Below are 15682 nucleotides of genomic sequence, written 5' to 3' on the forward strand. Positions count from 1 at the left end.
GCAAGCGCAGTAGCAGCAGTAGTGTCTGATTTACATCCTTTTCAGCTATTCCCTCCAAAACTAACAAAAAGCTGAACTAATAAAGGTGGGTTTGTTGCTTTTTTCTCTAACAAGATCACTGATCCCCTGCTCAAATTGCTGAGCAACCCCAAACCCATCTTTTTTAAAAAGAAGAGATAGGACCAATATGTTCTCTGACCTCTTCATCATTGCTAAGTGCATTTTGCATTTCTGAAGCTAACACATATTATGTGCTTTGGACAACCTTTTCCACACATGGGAGAGACATCGCAATTTTAGCCAAAAATACTCTTAAAAACAAGCAAAACGAAGTAACTAAACCTTGCTAAGCTTTGTGTGCATGCATGTGTATTCAGTTTAAAATTGGCCATGGGTTTGATTTCAGTCTGTAAATCCACTGATAGCATCCAGGTTTGAATACACTGAAGTGCTTATTCAGTATTTTGTACTGGCTCAATCTGCTTGAAATGACACCCTTAGCTAAAAGGAAAGTGCAATTTGGTGAGTGGAACAAACTCAAAGAGTCTGGATATAAGAGGGATGGAGGAGAGAAGCTCAGATTATCCCAATCTCCTAAAATAGCACCGAGACATTATTTGTTACTGAACTCATTTGTTACATACATTGATATTCCTTCAAAGATAGCAGGGGGAAAAAAAAGGACCTCCCAATCTTTAGCAACTGGCCAAAATGCCTCAGTGTTTTCACTGGCACCTGGGCTGTTCTATGAGCTCTCTCTTGCAGGGAGCCGTAAGCAACCAAAGTTCCAGAGGAAATATGAAATAAAGTCTTCACATGCTGCAGCCAGATTTGTTCTTGCCCTCATCAGGAACCATCCCCCGCTGATCCTGAACAAACTGTATATTCATGGAGCTTGCCATCCCACCTGGGTATGGCTGAGGCACAAAAACAGTCTTTCCAAGACCATCCTGTGTGAAATCTCTCCCTTTCTCCTCAGGCTTGGCTGCCATTATGATTATTTTACCCCAGCATCAGACATCTCCACCAGAGACTGGCTGCACTTATACCCTTGTGTACATTGGGAATTTGCCCAAATCCTGGCATTTGTCATACTTCACTGTTATAAACCATTGTATTTCTTGCTTAAACATTAGTGTTTGCACCAATGCAGCTATGTCAGTTGTTGGCATCAGTTGCAGAGATCAGGGCAAACTTCCAAAGCATATCAGGCCTTGGATTTCTATCAAAACCCATCTGTTTCTGGCTGAGAGCTATTCCCACTACCTTTATATCTGGATGGGATAATGAGCTACTTGGACCCATAAATTAGCACAACATGTAGCTCTTTAAATAGCCTTTCTCTACAGAAAGTGATAGCTCCTACTCTATCTTGGGTACAAGTCAATTCAGAGAGCTAGGAGGACTTCTAGTTGACAATGTCAATTGTTTTTAAAGTGCTAATACACTGCTGCCATTTGAAAAGCAATTTAATATTTCTCCTAACACTGCTTCAGTCACTTCAAATAGTTTGGAAACAACTTGTATTAAAGAGTGGCCAAGAGCCAGGATGGTTGCCCTTTCCAAGACATCCAGGCTGAATTTAGGCAGTTTATGCTGGGCAGGAGTGAAGGGTAAGCATTGCAGCAATACATCTCCTCTACCAATTTAAAAACATTTGTTGTTAATTGGGTGTGTGCACATGAGTTAGTCTCATACCTCAAATCCTGTCATAAGAAATTGGTAATTAAAGCCTGCAAGGACTGGAAAGAATTCAAATAGTTCTATTGTTCCAGCGCGCCGCAGCGAGCTGTAACACTAAGAGTTAACACTCTGCTGCATGCCACCACAAATCTGCATAATGCCTTGTATTTGGCAGCTTATTTGCATAATTTTAAATGAGTCTTTTGTCTTGAAAATAAAATCTGAAACAGAGCTTCAAAAATAAGTGGTAGATATTAACATTTCCTATAATGAAAAGATTCAGTTAAGTATATTTGTCTGAACTCTTCACTTGAGGCCGTTAAAATAGTTTTTACAGAGAAATCTTGTTTCTTTATTGGAAAGCCTTGGGCATTCTTTCACAGTGCCATTTTGCCTATCCTAAGTAAGGTCTAATATGCTCACATACACCGCACAGGCGTGCTTAATCTGGCCTCGCAGTGCTCAGACCACCTGGAGGGCTCAGCAGCCCCAGCCCAGCTAGCTCTGCGGCGGCTGCTGTTGTACAGACGGGAGGTGGCTACCTTTCAGATGAGGGCCTGGCCCACCCCACTCCTGGCAGCTGCCTGAATCAAGGTGGCACGTAATGCCACCCAAACTCCACCACGTGCACAAGCCTGCCCCAAGCAGTCCCACTGACTTGAACAGGACAGCTTGCAGAGAGTACTGTCTGACACATGCAAAACTAATCATGGGACCAGAGCTTTAGTAATTCTGTGTTTAGATCACACTATAGCACTTCAAAATCCACTGCATTAAACTGGAGAAATAACGCCAGTGGCTGGAGACTAAATCCACATAATAAGCACATTACTATTGGGGATGGGCTCATCTCCAGGTTTTAGATGCTTAAGCGTAGGTGCCTGCATGTAGGTGTACGAGCTCCGTGACCAACCTCCCACCGCCATGGGGCAGTCTGGAGACAGTGATTCAGGTCACTGGAAAATGGATACCTATATTTGGTCAGCTGAATCACACTTCAGTCTCCGTTGACTGTACTAACTAGGTCTCCATTGACTAAAAGGGAGATTAGACAGCTAAATTTAGATATCTACTGTCTGGATCTGATTCTCAGTCTTAGTTCAGTTGACAGTTTATGAGTTCTTTGCTGGTTGAGCCTTGAACCTCTAATTTAGAGAGACATGCTCTCATTTGGGAAACAGAGACAAAGCACAGTGCCTTTTACTTGTAGTGCTGTGTTTCAGTGTAGGAGAAAGGACAGTTAGCATGAACTGGCACTTTAGCATGTTTTAAATCATAGTTTATCAGAGCAGCAGAATAAATTCTAAAAAAATGAAGCCAAATAAAACATATTTACATATTTAACTCTAAACTTGCCTTGCCTTATGACTGAAGCATATCTGAACTTCCACCACAGTCCTTTACATACTGTAGAGTTTTGTAAATTCCTCAGGGCAGAGACTTAAAATTTATTAAAAATGTACAAGATTCCTAAGTGCTACAGCTCAAGATGATGCACCTGTGCTCTTGACTTTGCATTCTCAAAAATCAGGCAGTACCAGAAAACATTTTCCCCTTTGCTCCAGTTCTCATCTCTTACAATTCTAGTTAGGCTGTTCCTCTTTTTCCTGCACTTTGCCTAGAGGAGCAACAAAGACCAGGAGGGACTCTGCCTCTTCCCCTGCCAGTCAGGGAGAACAGTTTCGGGAAAAGTCTTAGGCAAATCTAGCTTGGTCTAGGTAGCATGTAGAAGCTGTGCTGGCAGAATGACAAGGTTACATATGTAATCCTCAGTGAACACAGCTGTCAGATGTTAAACGCTACCAAGCGTGCTTGATTGAATTTTTTTGTCCCATGCTCATAACTCAAACAAATTTGGATGGACTTTCATGAAAGTGATAATCCCAATGCCCTCCTCTTAACTAAGCTTTTAGTAAAATGTTTCAAGGACTATTTAAGGCCATCTTTTTCTATCCTCACCTTTTGAAATAGCTGAGCTTCGTAGTTGAAAGGTCTTTTAAAAAATAGCTAAAGGCAGATTTGCAGTATTAAAAATTTCAGCCCAAATAATTAATGCCTGAAAAATTTGTAAATACCCAGTTCATCAAAGTTTATAGCACCAGACAACATTCACTGTACGTGAAACTACCTGTATGTACAATCAGTAGCAAATAAGTCTGTATTTGCAAATCTACCTGTCTTTACATGCACCAACATATATGCAGGCATATACAACGGACAAATGTTGTAATTACTATTATCCACAATAAAATGTTCATCTATCAGTTAACTGTGTCCCTTTCCCCTCACAATGCAATGAAAGAAAACTTCCAAAATATTTATTCATATTTTCTTTACTCCACTAGTTTCACTGAAGCTAAATGTTAAATACAGAAGCAATTCTCAATATAGGTCTCCATGTACATCATTTCTTACTGCCCACTGTCCTTGCTGCATTTTTCCCCCCTCTTCAGCACTGAAGTTCCACTGCCATAAAAATCCCAGAACTTTATTTCATGGGATTTCCATCTGTTAGAGCTGTCCCTCTTCACATGAGGTCAACATCTATTTTTCTAACATTTTATCACTTCCACAATGGGTTGTGATGACCTGGTGCAATTATGTCCTCAGCCTGGGAATATGCTACTAGGAAATAGAGCAACATTTAAAAAACACCTGTTCTGTTCAATGGAAATGTCTTCGGTGATTTGGGGGGGGGGGGGGGGGGAAACGATGCTCACACAGCTGTTGGCAGAACAGTGAGATGTTTCCTGAAAGCGAAGTCCATCAATTAAAGAGAACGGGACAGTCCAAGAGATGAGAAAGTCTTCACTTCTGGAGAGTTGTTTCAAAACCATGCCTGGATGCCTGTGATTGGAGCCTCTGACTGATAAAACAAGAATTGTTTTGGGACACTGATGAATTTGCTGCCTCTGTCTACACTCCCTTCTGCACAGGCCAAATTTCTCCAGAACAGCCACTGTTTATGAGTTCTCAACGGACATGGATTTTGATTTGCTTAAAATGCCAGCTGTAAATGAAGGCTGCAGAGGGGCTGTTTCACAAGCAGCTCATTTTTTGTACGTTTGCCTATGTCAGTTTTAGTTCAGATCAGGAGTTTGGTTTCAAAACTAGTCTCCTGATTGCCCCCTCTTACCACCCTCCAGTCCATATTGTGGAGCAGTCTCAGAGCACAAAATATGGCCTCTTTTGGGGTGAAACTGAACTACAAGACACATTTCAGAAGTGCAACAAATGCAAATGGGTGAATGCTCAGTCCACAAGGCAAGCCTCGAGCTAGTCAGCATTAAACCTCCCCCAAATGCATGCAACATGGATGCTTCGGCCTTCAGCACCCACTGCTTTACTCTACATTTACTCTGCAGTCCACTCCTCTGGAAATTTTTAAATTTTAAGAATTTTAAAGTAGAATTAAAAAAATGTAATAACAATCTATAATTTTCTTCTATACTGTAAGTAGATAGCAATGACAGGTGGCTATCTGATGATTAACAAGACAGGACCAGAGGCTAGGAAGTAGGTTAATACAAAGAAAATCAAATCCTGGCCCCACTAGAATCCATGGAAAAAGTCACTTGATTTCGCACTGGAAGGTCTCCAGTCTATTCACTGCCATTAATGAATTTACTCTGCAATAATTTCTGAAGGCAGTATATGAATTAGGAATGTACAAAACTATTGCTATGAATGCAGTTCATCCTTGCAATTTATGAAGGCAATTTTTTTCTCAAACTCACATTTTTGAAGGTAAATATTGCTGAAATATGCTTAACCTGGTCAAACAGAAGTAACAGGAAAATAAAATCCCTTTTTTTGTCCCAATTAATCATCCAGACTCCCATTTGGTCTGCTGACAGATGAGCAAAAGGCAATTCCAAAGAGGACTTAGACAACCAGCTTAGGCTACACATCAAACTTTCAGATTGCTATAGTTCAGATAAATTCTAGCCTTTGTTACCAAAATCCACTTTGATGTAAACCAGCAAAACCCTGCTTTTCAGTTGCCTGCATAGGAATACTTGCCCAGATGACACAGCTGACAAAGGTTCAAAATACACCCAACATGAACACCTATATGCGCCCTCTCTACACTGTCTTCCAGGAACAGTCTCACAACTCCAGTGTCGTCCACCACCCTTCTCAGGAAGCTTCAGCTCCTGTAAAATGCCTGGGGGCAGTCAGGTAAACGCCTCCTCTTTTCATGCTCAGTCACATTTGTGAGTGGCCAGGTCTGGTTCTACACAAATGCCATCTCTTTAATGTTGTGGCCAGGCCTGGACAAGAAGAGATGACCTGGATGCCTAGGCAGAAGGGAGAAGCATGGGAGCTGGCAGGAAAGGATGCAAATAAGGGGTTAAAGCAACAGTGAGGAGTGATGTGGAGTGATTTGCCACAGGATTAGAGCCAGAAAACAAAATTTCAGTCTGCTAGATACTGGTGGATGTATGAACTGTACTGAATACTAGGCAGAGACCTCACTACCATCCGAGCCATACTGAGCAAACCTCACCTAACCAGGAAAAAGTAACCTTGAAGTATACTAAAGAAAGAGGGAACGGATGCAGAATCCTAGTTTCTAATCTAGTTCTTCACTACAGAGCTAGGGAACAGGAAATGGCAAGCAGCTCGGACAAGAAAAGGGAAGGGAGATGAGGTATCTGTATCATTACCTGATTTTAGATGGATGTATTTTAGCCTGATTGTATATGATAGGAAGTATTGCATGAGCACATTCTGTGTCAATGCACCTATCTCACCATATTAACTTCTGAATACGAGTCCCAGCCGAATTGACATGAGGTTATGGTCTCAAAGATTTCTGCTGGTTTCATTTATCTAAGTATAAAAAAGAGGCAGAAGAACCTGTTAGTACTCCAGGTGACAGAAAGGCTGCAGTAGAGCTCAACCTGTTTTAGTTGCTGGAGAATCCACAGAGGAGAGACATTACAAATGCTTCAGTGATAGCTCGGGCGCTATTAGACACCAAAGAATGCACAATAACAAAACAATCTGTGGGAAAGTTTCATCTGCTTTGAAGTTTACAGAGCTACCTGCTTTTTGTGTGCTGAAACCACAATTCAAGACCAGTGTTATTTTGTACACAAGACAAATGAATTATCTACTAAAGCAACCTCTTTAATTTACAGCCAGGTACAAGTTAGAAAATAAGATATTATAAACATTTAATAGCTTGCATCACTTAGCATCAAGTTTCAGCTATCATAAATCTGCAATGTATTAAAAAAAATCAGTCTATTACAAATCTGAGACATGAATATGACAAAACATAAACTAAGACAGCAGAAAGCAAACTGCAGGCAGCACAGTCCTCTTCAGTTGGAATTCTTTGCTTTCTAGTGTTAACTTGTAAACTATGCAGGTAATGTAAGTGCTGTGAAACACACGGATGCAGTTTAAAAGCCTGATATTCCCAGCCCCAAACAAATTACTCTTATGCTACACCTGAATAGAGGTAGAGTAAGAGGTAGTGAGCAACTTGTTTTTCTTTGGTTTGGGGCACAAGGTGCTGGAAATTGTTTCTTTCTTTGCAGCGTACTTTGTTGATCAATATACAAACTTCTGTTTGGTCCTGGGAACAATCCAGAAGCTACAGTTTTCTACACAGCATTTTTGCTGACGTTTCTAGGCATGCTGGCCTCATTTCTTCCACAGCAAAATACCATCTTATCCTGCCAGTCTGTGATGTCATCTGTGTTGCATATGAAGTTAATGGCCCGGAAAATGCACGAGGCATCCTTAGATGCCCTGAGCAAAAGGCAAGGCTTCAGGCCTCTACCCTGACTTTAGCGTGCTGCATCAGGCATAACCACACTGCCTGTCGTATGTTTGTCAGCATCTGCTTACACTGCTTCCAGTGCAAACACCCTGCAGTCTTTCTATCCTAATCCTCCCACCTCTACCAGGTTCCCTTCCCTTTAGGACTAATGGGCAACAGAAAGCAATGCAATCCATCAAGCCTGCAGTTGAGTGAGTTTAGCAAGCTGTCTGGGAATACATCTGACCTGTTGCATATTTTTCAAGATGTATTTCTGAAGGAAAAGCTCCTGAACAATCTGCTCTAATTGGACCTGCTTGGAGCAGGAGGCTGGACTAGATAAACTCCAGAAGCCCCTTCCAAACTACATGATTCTAAAAATTCAGGACAGTGTTGACATTTATCGAAACTCAGCTTCTGACATGACAGCAACAAACCCATAGGAGTCATTTGATATGGTATTTCTAAGCTGGCAAAATTCTAGCACAGACAAGCATACCAGCAAGAAACTTGTTCTGCTGGTTGGGTGTTGGTATATTTATAGCTGCACCTTCACAAGGAAGCTTCTTCTTTATCAGTAGGCCTGAAAATAGCAACATTTATACACAGAGGAATCTTGCAACATAGGGAACTAAATTTCTTAGGCCAAGACAGATGTCCTGTCTTAAATACATTTTGAAAGGAAATAAAATTAGTCAAGTTCTTGAATTTTTACATGACTTAGAAAATACAAATTTTTAAATGCCATTTCATTACTGGAAGCTGTCATCATTAGGAAAACTTTTATTTTGAAGTCCTGAAAAACAAGAATTGTAAGAATAAGCAGATCCCTGATCAGAAAGCAACTCTATTATGATACATTTCAGATGATTCAAGGTTTTCTTCTAAAAGAAATACATCAACAGACAATAAAGGCACTCAATGTATTATCATTTACTGGTACTCTACAACTGAACTAGTAAGATGAAGTCTTGTAGCCTAATTAGGCAAGTATGGGATGCTTCCAACAGCACATGAAACTTCTGTCACGTTCCAAATTCCTGTCAGAATAACAAATAGTCAGCTAAACATTCAAGGTCCTCTCATCTACACGTATGATTAGCTGTCATTTTAGACAGCAGTATAAACTCCAAGTGTCAACAATGAAAGCTGAAATTTGCACCACCAAAGTTTATTCTGGCTACAAGTGTAAGTTCCAGGGGAATCAACTCTTTTCCCTTTTTGCTTTTGCTGAATGTTTGCACTGGCACAGCCATAGGCAATGGCTAGAACTGGGATTCAGTTATAGTGTAAACAAAGCTAGAGAAAACAATCACTTAGAAATGCCTTCAGTAGACTGCTGAGCCCTAACAGACATCTGCTCTCTTCCGGCTTTTTGAGCTCTTTTCCTGTCTTTTATCTAATAGGCTTCCACAACCCATTAACTTTTAAAATTTGCATGTGACAGGTGGAAGAAAGCAAGCAACTTGTACCTCATCATTATGCCTAGCCCTTAACAGAACACCACTGAACAAATCATGGTATTTGAAAGTGTAAATGCTTTGGAGAACCAGGTCGTGATCTTGAGAGCATACATAAATATCCAGAGCTTCCCAAACCCCAGAATTCCTGAAAGCATCCCTAAAACATGCAGCAAGATCCACTAAAGGACTTCATGCAGTCCATCTTCCAATTTCCTACAGTTCAATGGAACAGAGAAATGACTGCCACAAAGGCAATTATTGTCAGGGGAGTGTGTGGGGGGTGGGGTGGGGGAATCAAACTGAGATGCAAGGTTTATCAATTGATTATCAGAACATGCAGGTCATTCTGAAACTATGACTGAAGTCAAGACAACAACTCCCCACTGCAGTAAACAATATAGATGTTTTCAGAGAAAATAAAAGTTGATGTAAAAAAGACCAAACAAAAAACCCAGAACAAAACTAACAAACATTGCTATGATCAAATGCAGAACTAAGGCATCCAAGAACTATTAATTCTCACCTAACAGAAAAGAGGTAAAATGAGTATGCAACTAAAGTAGGACACTCTGTTCTTAAAAGTACAGCTACAGCAAAGCATCACTACAGAACAGAATTGCTACTATTTTGATGCCTTGCATATTCCCTCAAATTAGGATCTTTTTAAAGCATAAGCTAAGTTACTTATCTGTACTTTCAAATCTATTTGAATATCACTTCTGTCTGAGAGCAGAACATACTGAGAAACAGCATCTGAGAATAAGAAACCTGGAACATGTCAATTTAATATTTGCTCTCTTCACCACACTTCTTCATGTTAATAATTCTATTTAAAAAGCCTTCACAAACTCCCTGTATCTTTGGGCTGCAAACAGCTATATTAGTTCACTCTTGAATTAGCTCATTTCAGCTGTTCTAGAGAAAGACTCCAAGGAATAAAGTGGAATGGATAATGGCAAATGTCAAAATGACATGCACACCTCAGATTTGATAGGGAAAGAGCAAACTGGGATTTCTAGGGATTATGATTACATAGCCTCAGAAATAAACTGTAACTCAGTGAACCAGGTTTTAACATTTTTTGTACCTTTATAGCGTGATTGCAAGCACTCCTCACATGCTAGAAATTTCCAAGTCGGTTTTCTAAAATTCTGATTTCCTGCAAATAAGCAAAAGAGTGAGCTGCAAAGACAGTAAATTCCAGGCAAAAGCTATGTTTAGTACAATCCCAGCCAAGCAATTGGTTTCTGTAGAAACCAATGAATGTTTTATTGGCTTTGTTACTCAACTTGCAGTAAATTTAGATATTGATTTCTTAAAAACCATCCTATTTTCAAAGTATGTTCTCTTCCAAAAGCATAAAACCCTTTCCAGAAGCACAGTGCATAGCCAGTATGGCATGAAGCTCTCCGTGTTTTTTAGGGATAACTTTCTATGCCGATATACCACAAATCTGTCCAGAAAAGGGTATAAAGTTTTGCCTATTAGAAGGAAGAGCAACTGTGCTACTGGCTAGTCATAACCGGGAACTAGAAAACAGCCTAACAATTTTGGAAAAAGCAGATTATTAAGGGCAGCTAGTTCGCAAAACCCCTCTGAGGACACTCGTGCAACAAGGAGGACCCGAAGAGGCGAAAATCCACTGAAACTCGTCATTCGGCAGGCCGGCGCGGCAGGACGCAACTCGGCTACCCCGCTCCTGTCCGTTAAACGGACGAGGAAATGGCAGCTCAGTCCCCCCGCGGTGGCGGCAGGTGCCCAGCCGGGGCCGCTCGCCACCTCCCACAGCGCGGCCCGGGCCCGGCGGCAGGGGAGGGCGGGCCGAGGCACCCGGGGCCGCCCGGCGCGGCGCAGGGGCAGCGGCGCCGCCGGGGAGCTCAGCGCCTCACCCGCTCTCAGGGAGCCCGCGCAGCGCCACGGCCTGGGCGCCCGGGGCCGCAGCAGCGCCGCCCGCCTCTCCGCGGCAGCAGCAAACCCGGCCCTGCCCTGGGCCGCCCGCCCTCAGCGCAGCCCCCACAGGCCCGGCCCACGCCGCGGCCCCACCCCCCGCCGCGCGCGCCGCGGCCCCACCCCCCGCCGCGCGCGCCGGCAGCCCCCTCCCGCGCGCGCGCCGCCGCTGCCGCCGCCGCCGCGCACGCCCCGGCGGGCAAGGGGAGCGCCGGGGAGTTGCTCTCGGGAGCACGTGGCCTTTCACGTCCCTCGCGCATGACGTCACCGCGCTCTGCGAGGCCCCCCCGCCAATCCGCGGCCCGCTTGGTGGAGGGGCGCTGCCCGGCGGCGAGCGCACCACTCAGCGTGCGGCTTGCATCGCGGCCGGCCGGGCGCCGCCCCGCCTTTCCCCGGCGCGGCGCAAGGAGGGAGGGAGAAGGGCCCGCTGGAAGTTAAGATGGCGGCGCGTGTGTGAGTGCGGTGCGGGCTGAGCCTCTTCCCGGCGCTCCGCTGCGGGTTCCCTCTTCCCACGCGCCCCGCGTCGCGGCGGGCGAGCCGAGGACTCCGCCGGCGGCCGCGAGCGCCCCCGGGGGAGGGAAAGACGCCGAGCGCCCCCCTCCCCCCGCCGCCCCCCCGCCCCCATTGTGTGCCCGGCCCCTGCCCGCCTGCCTCCCTCCGCCGGGGGGGGCAGCGGCGGCGGCGCGGAACATGACCTCGATCCACTTCGTGGTGCACCCGCTCCCGGGCACCGAGGACCAGCTCAATGACCGGTGAGGGGCAGGCCCGTGCGGCGGGGGGCGGAGGGGAGGGGCCGGCTGGCGCGGCTCGGCCCCCGCGGGTGAGGGGAGGGGCCGGCGGCGGCCGGAGCGCGGCGCCCCGGGGGAGCGGCGGCGGCGGGGGAGCCGAGCGCCCCGTGCCCCCGGCGCCGAGCCCCGGCCCCGCGGGGCCCGGCGCCTTCCCCGCGCGGGGCCGCGCCGTCCTCTCGCTGCGGCCGCGCCGGCGCCGTCAACTTTGCCCCCCGCGGGAGAGGGGGCGGCGGGCCGCGACCTCCGCCGTGGGCCTGCGGCGGGGCTGGGCTCCGCGTGGCCCGTGCCGGCGGGTGATGGTGGCTCCGGGCCGAGCGCGAGGAGGAGCGAGGATCTGTCCATATTAATCAGCGATGGATCGAGGCAGACAATGCGGATGGGAGAGCGCGGTGTGTGTGCGCGAGTGGGGGAGCGGGTAATGGGGACGTGCGTGGAGCGTTACCGCGGTGCGTGCCTGGAGTCTGGTTCATGTTCCTCTTTATTTATTATTGCTGCTTTTTTAAACAAGAAGGTTCGCCCGATCTTCAGATCGCTGATTGTGAGTGGTTTGGCTCAGCTTGGGATGACAGATAGAACAAAAGCACGGCATTTTTGGAAATCTCGTCGCTAACTTTATTTTGATTTATGGGAGAGAAACTGCAGGCTAATAGAAGCTAAAATACTTGGGAGAAAATTAAATATACTGACCAAATAGGCTTCACTGCTTGATATCTGTTTGACAGCCTTCTGTGTGGCTGTCAAATATTTCTTATGTAGCAGTTACTAATTGTATACATTATAGTTAGTGAACTTCACTTGTGCGCTTTCACACACAAATTCTTAGGAAATATGTAACTTTTCACTTTGAATTTCTTATGAATTTATGTGTGAATAAATTAAGATCTTTAATCAACCACTGGATAGAAATCTAAGTAATTTTTACACTGTACGTAGATAATATTTCATATTTATAAGTGTGTTTAGTTTTTATAAATTAAAAATGTACGTGCTCTTGATCATATTTCTCTGTTCTTTGATCTTACCAGGTTTGAGACTAGATCAGGGTCCACCTCACTCCACTGTTCTTTGTAGTTTAGGCTAGGAAAAGTGACCTCTCGTTCCTGAGATGGCTCCATTAAAACACAGCTGAGGTTCAAGGGCTTATGAGTAGGAAAATAGGTCATTGTAAAGATAAAATTTCTCCCAAACTGCATCATCCTTGTTCTTAAACAGGGAGAAGACATTTCTAATGATAAAATAGGTCCGTGACCTGAAGCATGTTAGTGTGGAGTGTATTTTTTTTTTTGCTTAACTTGACGATATGTTTTACAGGACCCTGTTTTTCATATGCTTCCTAAGAGAAGGCCTAACCATTCCTAAGGGATTGATTGGCTTTCTCCACAGTAACACGTTCAAATTTGGCATATAGCTTCTTCCTTTAGAGTGACAAACTCTGAGAGGTGATGCTGTACTAGGAATGCTTCCATTTCTTCATCCTACTATTTTGATTTAGAGTAAGATCTGGGACTTTGATCTTGAAAGGACCTCAGAGTTTTTTCTTTTTCATTTTTTTTTTAATGTTGATAGGCCCTTAGAAAACATTTAGCATGTAATTATCACACTTTGCTCAGAATGAAAGCGCTCATTTGATTTTCCTTTAATATGTACCTGTTTTGTTGACTTATTGATGTTAAATGTGATGTCCCTTCAGTTCTCATAATGCTTCCTATTTTTTTTTTTTACCGCAGCAGCAGCTTTTACAACTTTTATTTGATACAGGAAGCTTCATAAAATGTGGTAATTAATATATGGAGAAAGCTGCAGAAGTGCTATTAAGTAGTGACTTATTCTGAAAAATCAAGTGGCTCCTTGATCTGAGCTGCAAATCATAAATTTCCACTTCAGAAACATAATTTTACTAGAAATGTGGTAGCTATGTATCAGAACTTGTGATGCAGTGAAATCAGAATGATTCATAAATAGGGCTGAGGCACATATGTATGCACTGAAAGTGGAAGTTCAATTTTATCAGTAGCATTGCTGCTTATTACTATTCTGTCAGTATATATCAGGATCAAAATAGTTTAATGAATTTTCATATACATGCATGTGGAAGTTAGGATCTTGGAACATCTCATGTATCTACTGTGTTTCTTCTCCTTCTCACACTTTACAGGCTTTTTAGAGTCTGTGCTCCAGAGAGAGGTCAGTAGCACAAGCGTTTTTTTTTTTTCCCCTCCCCCTGTCCATTCTGAATGATAATTGCATCTCAATAATCACAGTTTGGGATTTTTGTCTGATTTTTGGGACTATAATTCTGTGCGGCATGCTTTCATTAGTAATGTACATAGAAGAAGATAAGTTGTATTTGTGAGCAGCTAGGTGTTGTGCATTTAAGGAATTGCCATGTTTTAAAACAATGGATTTATCAGTGTAGCCCCCATGTGTTCAGGATAGTTTTGTATTTTTGTATTTTTATATAGTTTTGTATTTTTATAATAAAAATATTTGATATGTCCACATCGATTATTAAGCCTAGTGTGTGAAAGGGGTGAAGTGATTTGGAAACCATCCTTCTCTTGAAGTAGACTGTATGTCTACTGTAGAATGTAACTGTGGAACCACAAATGATTGGGAAGAGTCCTGACCACACGCGCACATCATCTGAAAGTATTTCTAACTAGCGTTTTTGAAAATACTTACGTTGTATCTTGATGGTAGTTATTAGACCTCTCTCAAATAAGCTGAAGCAGTGTCAGCTTGTCTGTGACACTCATTTAGGTGTCTGGAAGCTAGTTGCTGTGAAGAAAACTAATGGAATACAAGGTTATGTTTACTTTTGTGTTGTATTAGGATCCATTTTTGAAACGGATAATAGGCTCAGCTTTTGTTTAGGATGAACAGAAGCAGTTAAGCTTTTTCCGGTAAGTTTATTTGGGAAGATAGGTAACTTCAAAGTTTCTTGCCAAGCAATTTTTTTCTCCACAAATGAAATATGAAAAGCTTAAACAGGAGAAAAATCAGGTATGACCTGCACTTTAAGAAATAACTCCATAAAGTATTGGGGATGTAAATAACTAATGTTTTTAATCTTTGAAAAAAAAGATGCCCAGCTTCTGTTGCAGTTGGTATTAAATATATTTTATTGATATTTATCTGTTTCATAGATGCTTCAGGGCTGGAGACTTTGTGCCTTGTGAAGGAAGTCTGGCACACAGTTTAATAGATAGGTTCATTGTAGGGAATTCTTGTTAGTATTTTTCTTTAATACTGTGTTGGGGGGGAGAAGGAAAAGTGGGTGGCAAAATGGTGAATAACCATTTCTTGGTTATTATGAAACCTCATAGGTTTCAAGGTTTCATAATATTTAAGTATAACTACAACTGTCTATTCTGCAGAATGAGAAGGGGAGTCTTTCACCTTGTGTTAGGCTTCCTGGTTTTCCATACATGAACTCACCTTTAGGGGCAGGATTTGTCTTAAGGCTTTGTTTTTGTTTTTACCCTATGCTAAGCAAATTTTTGTCAGCTAGGCCATTTAAGTGCTGGCATAGGGTAAGTTGTCATTTCTGAAGTGGTCATTGATGCACTGTTAATGTGCTATTTTCCTTTTTCCTGTGAAGATAATATGTAGTGGATTTGGTCAAATAGAGTATTCAGATTTTAGAGTGAGTGGTAAGAAGTGTTATGTAGTAAGTTTTCTTGAAGTAAGCCCTTTGAAGCAAGTAACATGGCTAAGAAGGTTCATCCTTAGCTTCCACGAATATTTGCGTACAATTGACTTTGGGGGAAGAAAGGAGTCCTTCTTGATCTTAAGTGAGTTTGTTTTTCATTAATAATATATTCAATGCCTCTGTATATTATTTGAATATCACTTTCTTTAGGCCAGGCATACACTGAAAAATTAGCAAGTGTACTTTACGTTGCCCATATTATTCAATAATCAATTTCCATGAAAAGTACTTAGCAAGAACATACTGTTTTAGTCTGTGCCTATGTTATCTCATAGCTTGCATACGTGAAAATGTTGTTTCAAGGTAATAGGCA

At 43.1% G+C, this 15682-nt stretch overlaps 2 protein-coding genes across 15 annotated transcripts in view; one reads left to right on the plus strand and one right to left on the minus strand.

The window, feature by feature from the left end:
- Window positions 1-11644, minus strand: part of ODF1 (outer dense fiber of sperm tails 1) — a 33803-nt gene extending 22159 nt beyond the window's left edge. For 3 of the 14 annotated variants that reach the window (XR_010388000.1, XR_010388002.1, XR_010388003.1), the window contains exons 1-2: window positions 11565-11644; window positions 10010-10081 (exon numbers count right to left, since the gene is read on the minus strand). The gene's annotated coding sequence lies outside the window, so the exon portion shown is untranslated. The other 11 variants (XR_003262067.2, XR_010387999.1, XR_010387996.1 and 8 more) reach the window with 8 other exon arrangements.
- The window catches only part of UBR5 (ubiquitin protein ligase E3 component n-recognin 5), a 92000-nt gene continuing 87488 nt past the window's right edge, over window positions 11171-15682 (plus strand). The window contains exon 1 of the mRNA XM_026119653.2: window positions 11171-11621. Within this exon, the coding sequence (XP_025975438.1) occupies window positions 11560-11621 (62 nt within the window). The 5' untranslated portion in view covers window positions 11171-11559. The remainder of the gene's footprint in view (window positions 11622-15682) is intronic.

Source organism: Dromaius novaehollandiae, chromosome 2 (assembly GCF_036370855.1).
Source record: "Dromaius novaehollandiae isolate bDroNov1 chromosome 2, bDroNov1.hap1, whole genome shotgun sequence".
In the NCBI taxonomy this organism is placed as follows: domain Eukaryota; kingdom Metazoa; phylum Chordata; class Aves; order Casuariiformes; family Dromaiidae; genus Dromaius; species Dromaius novaehollandiae.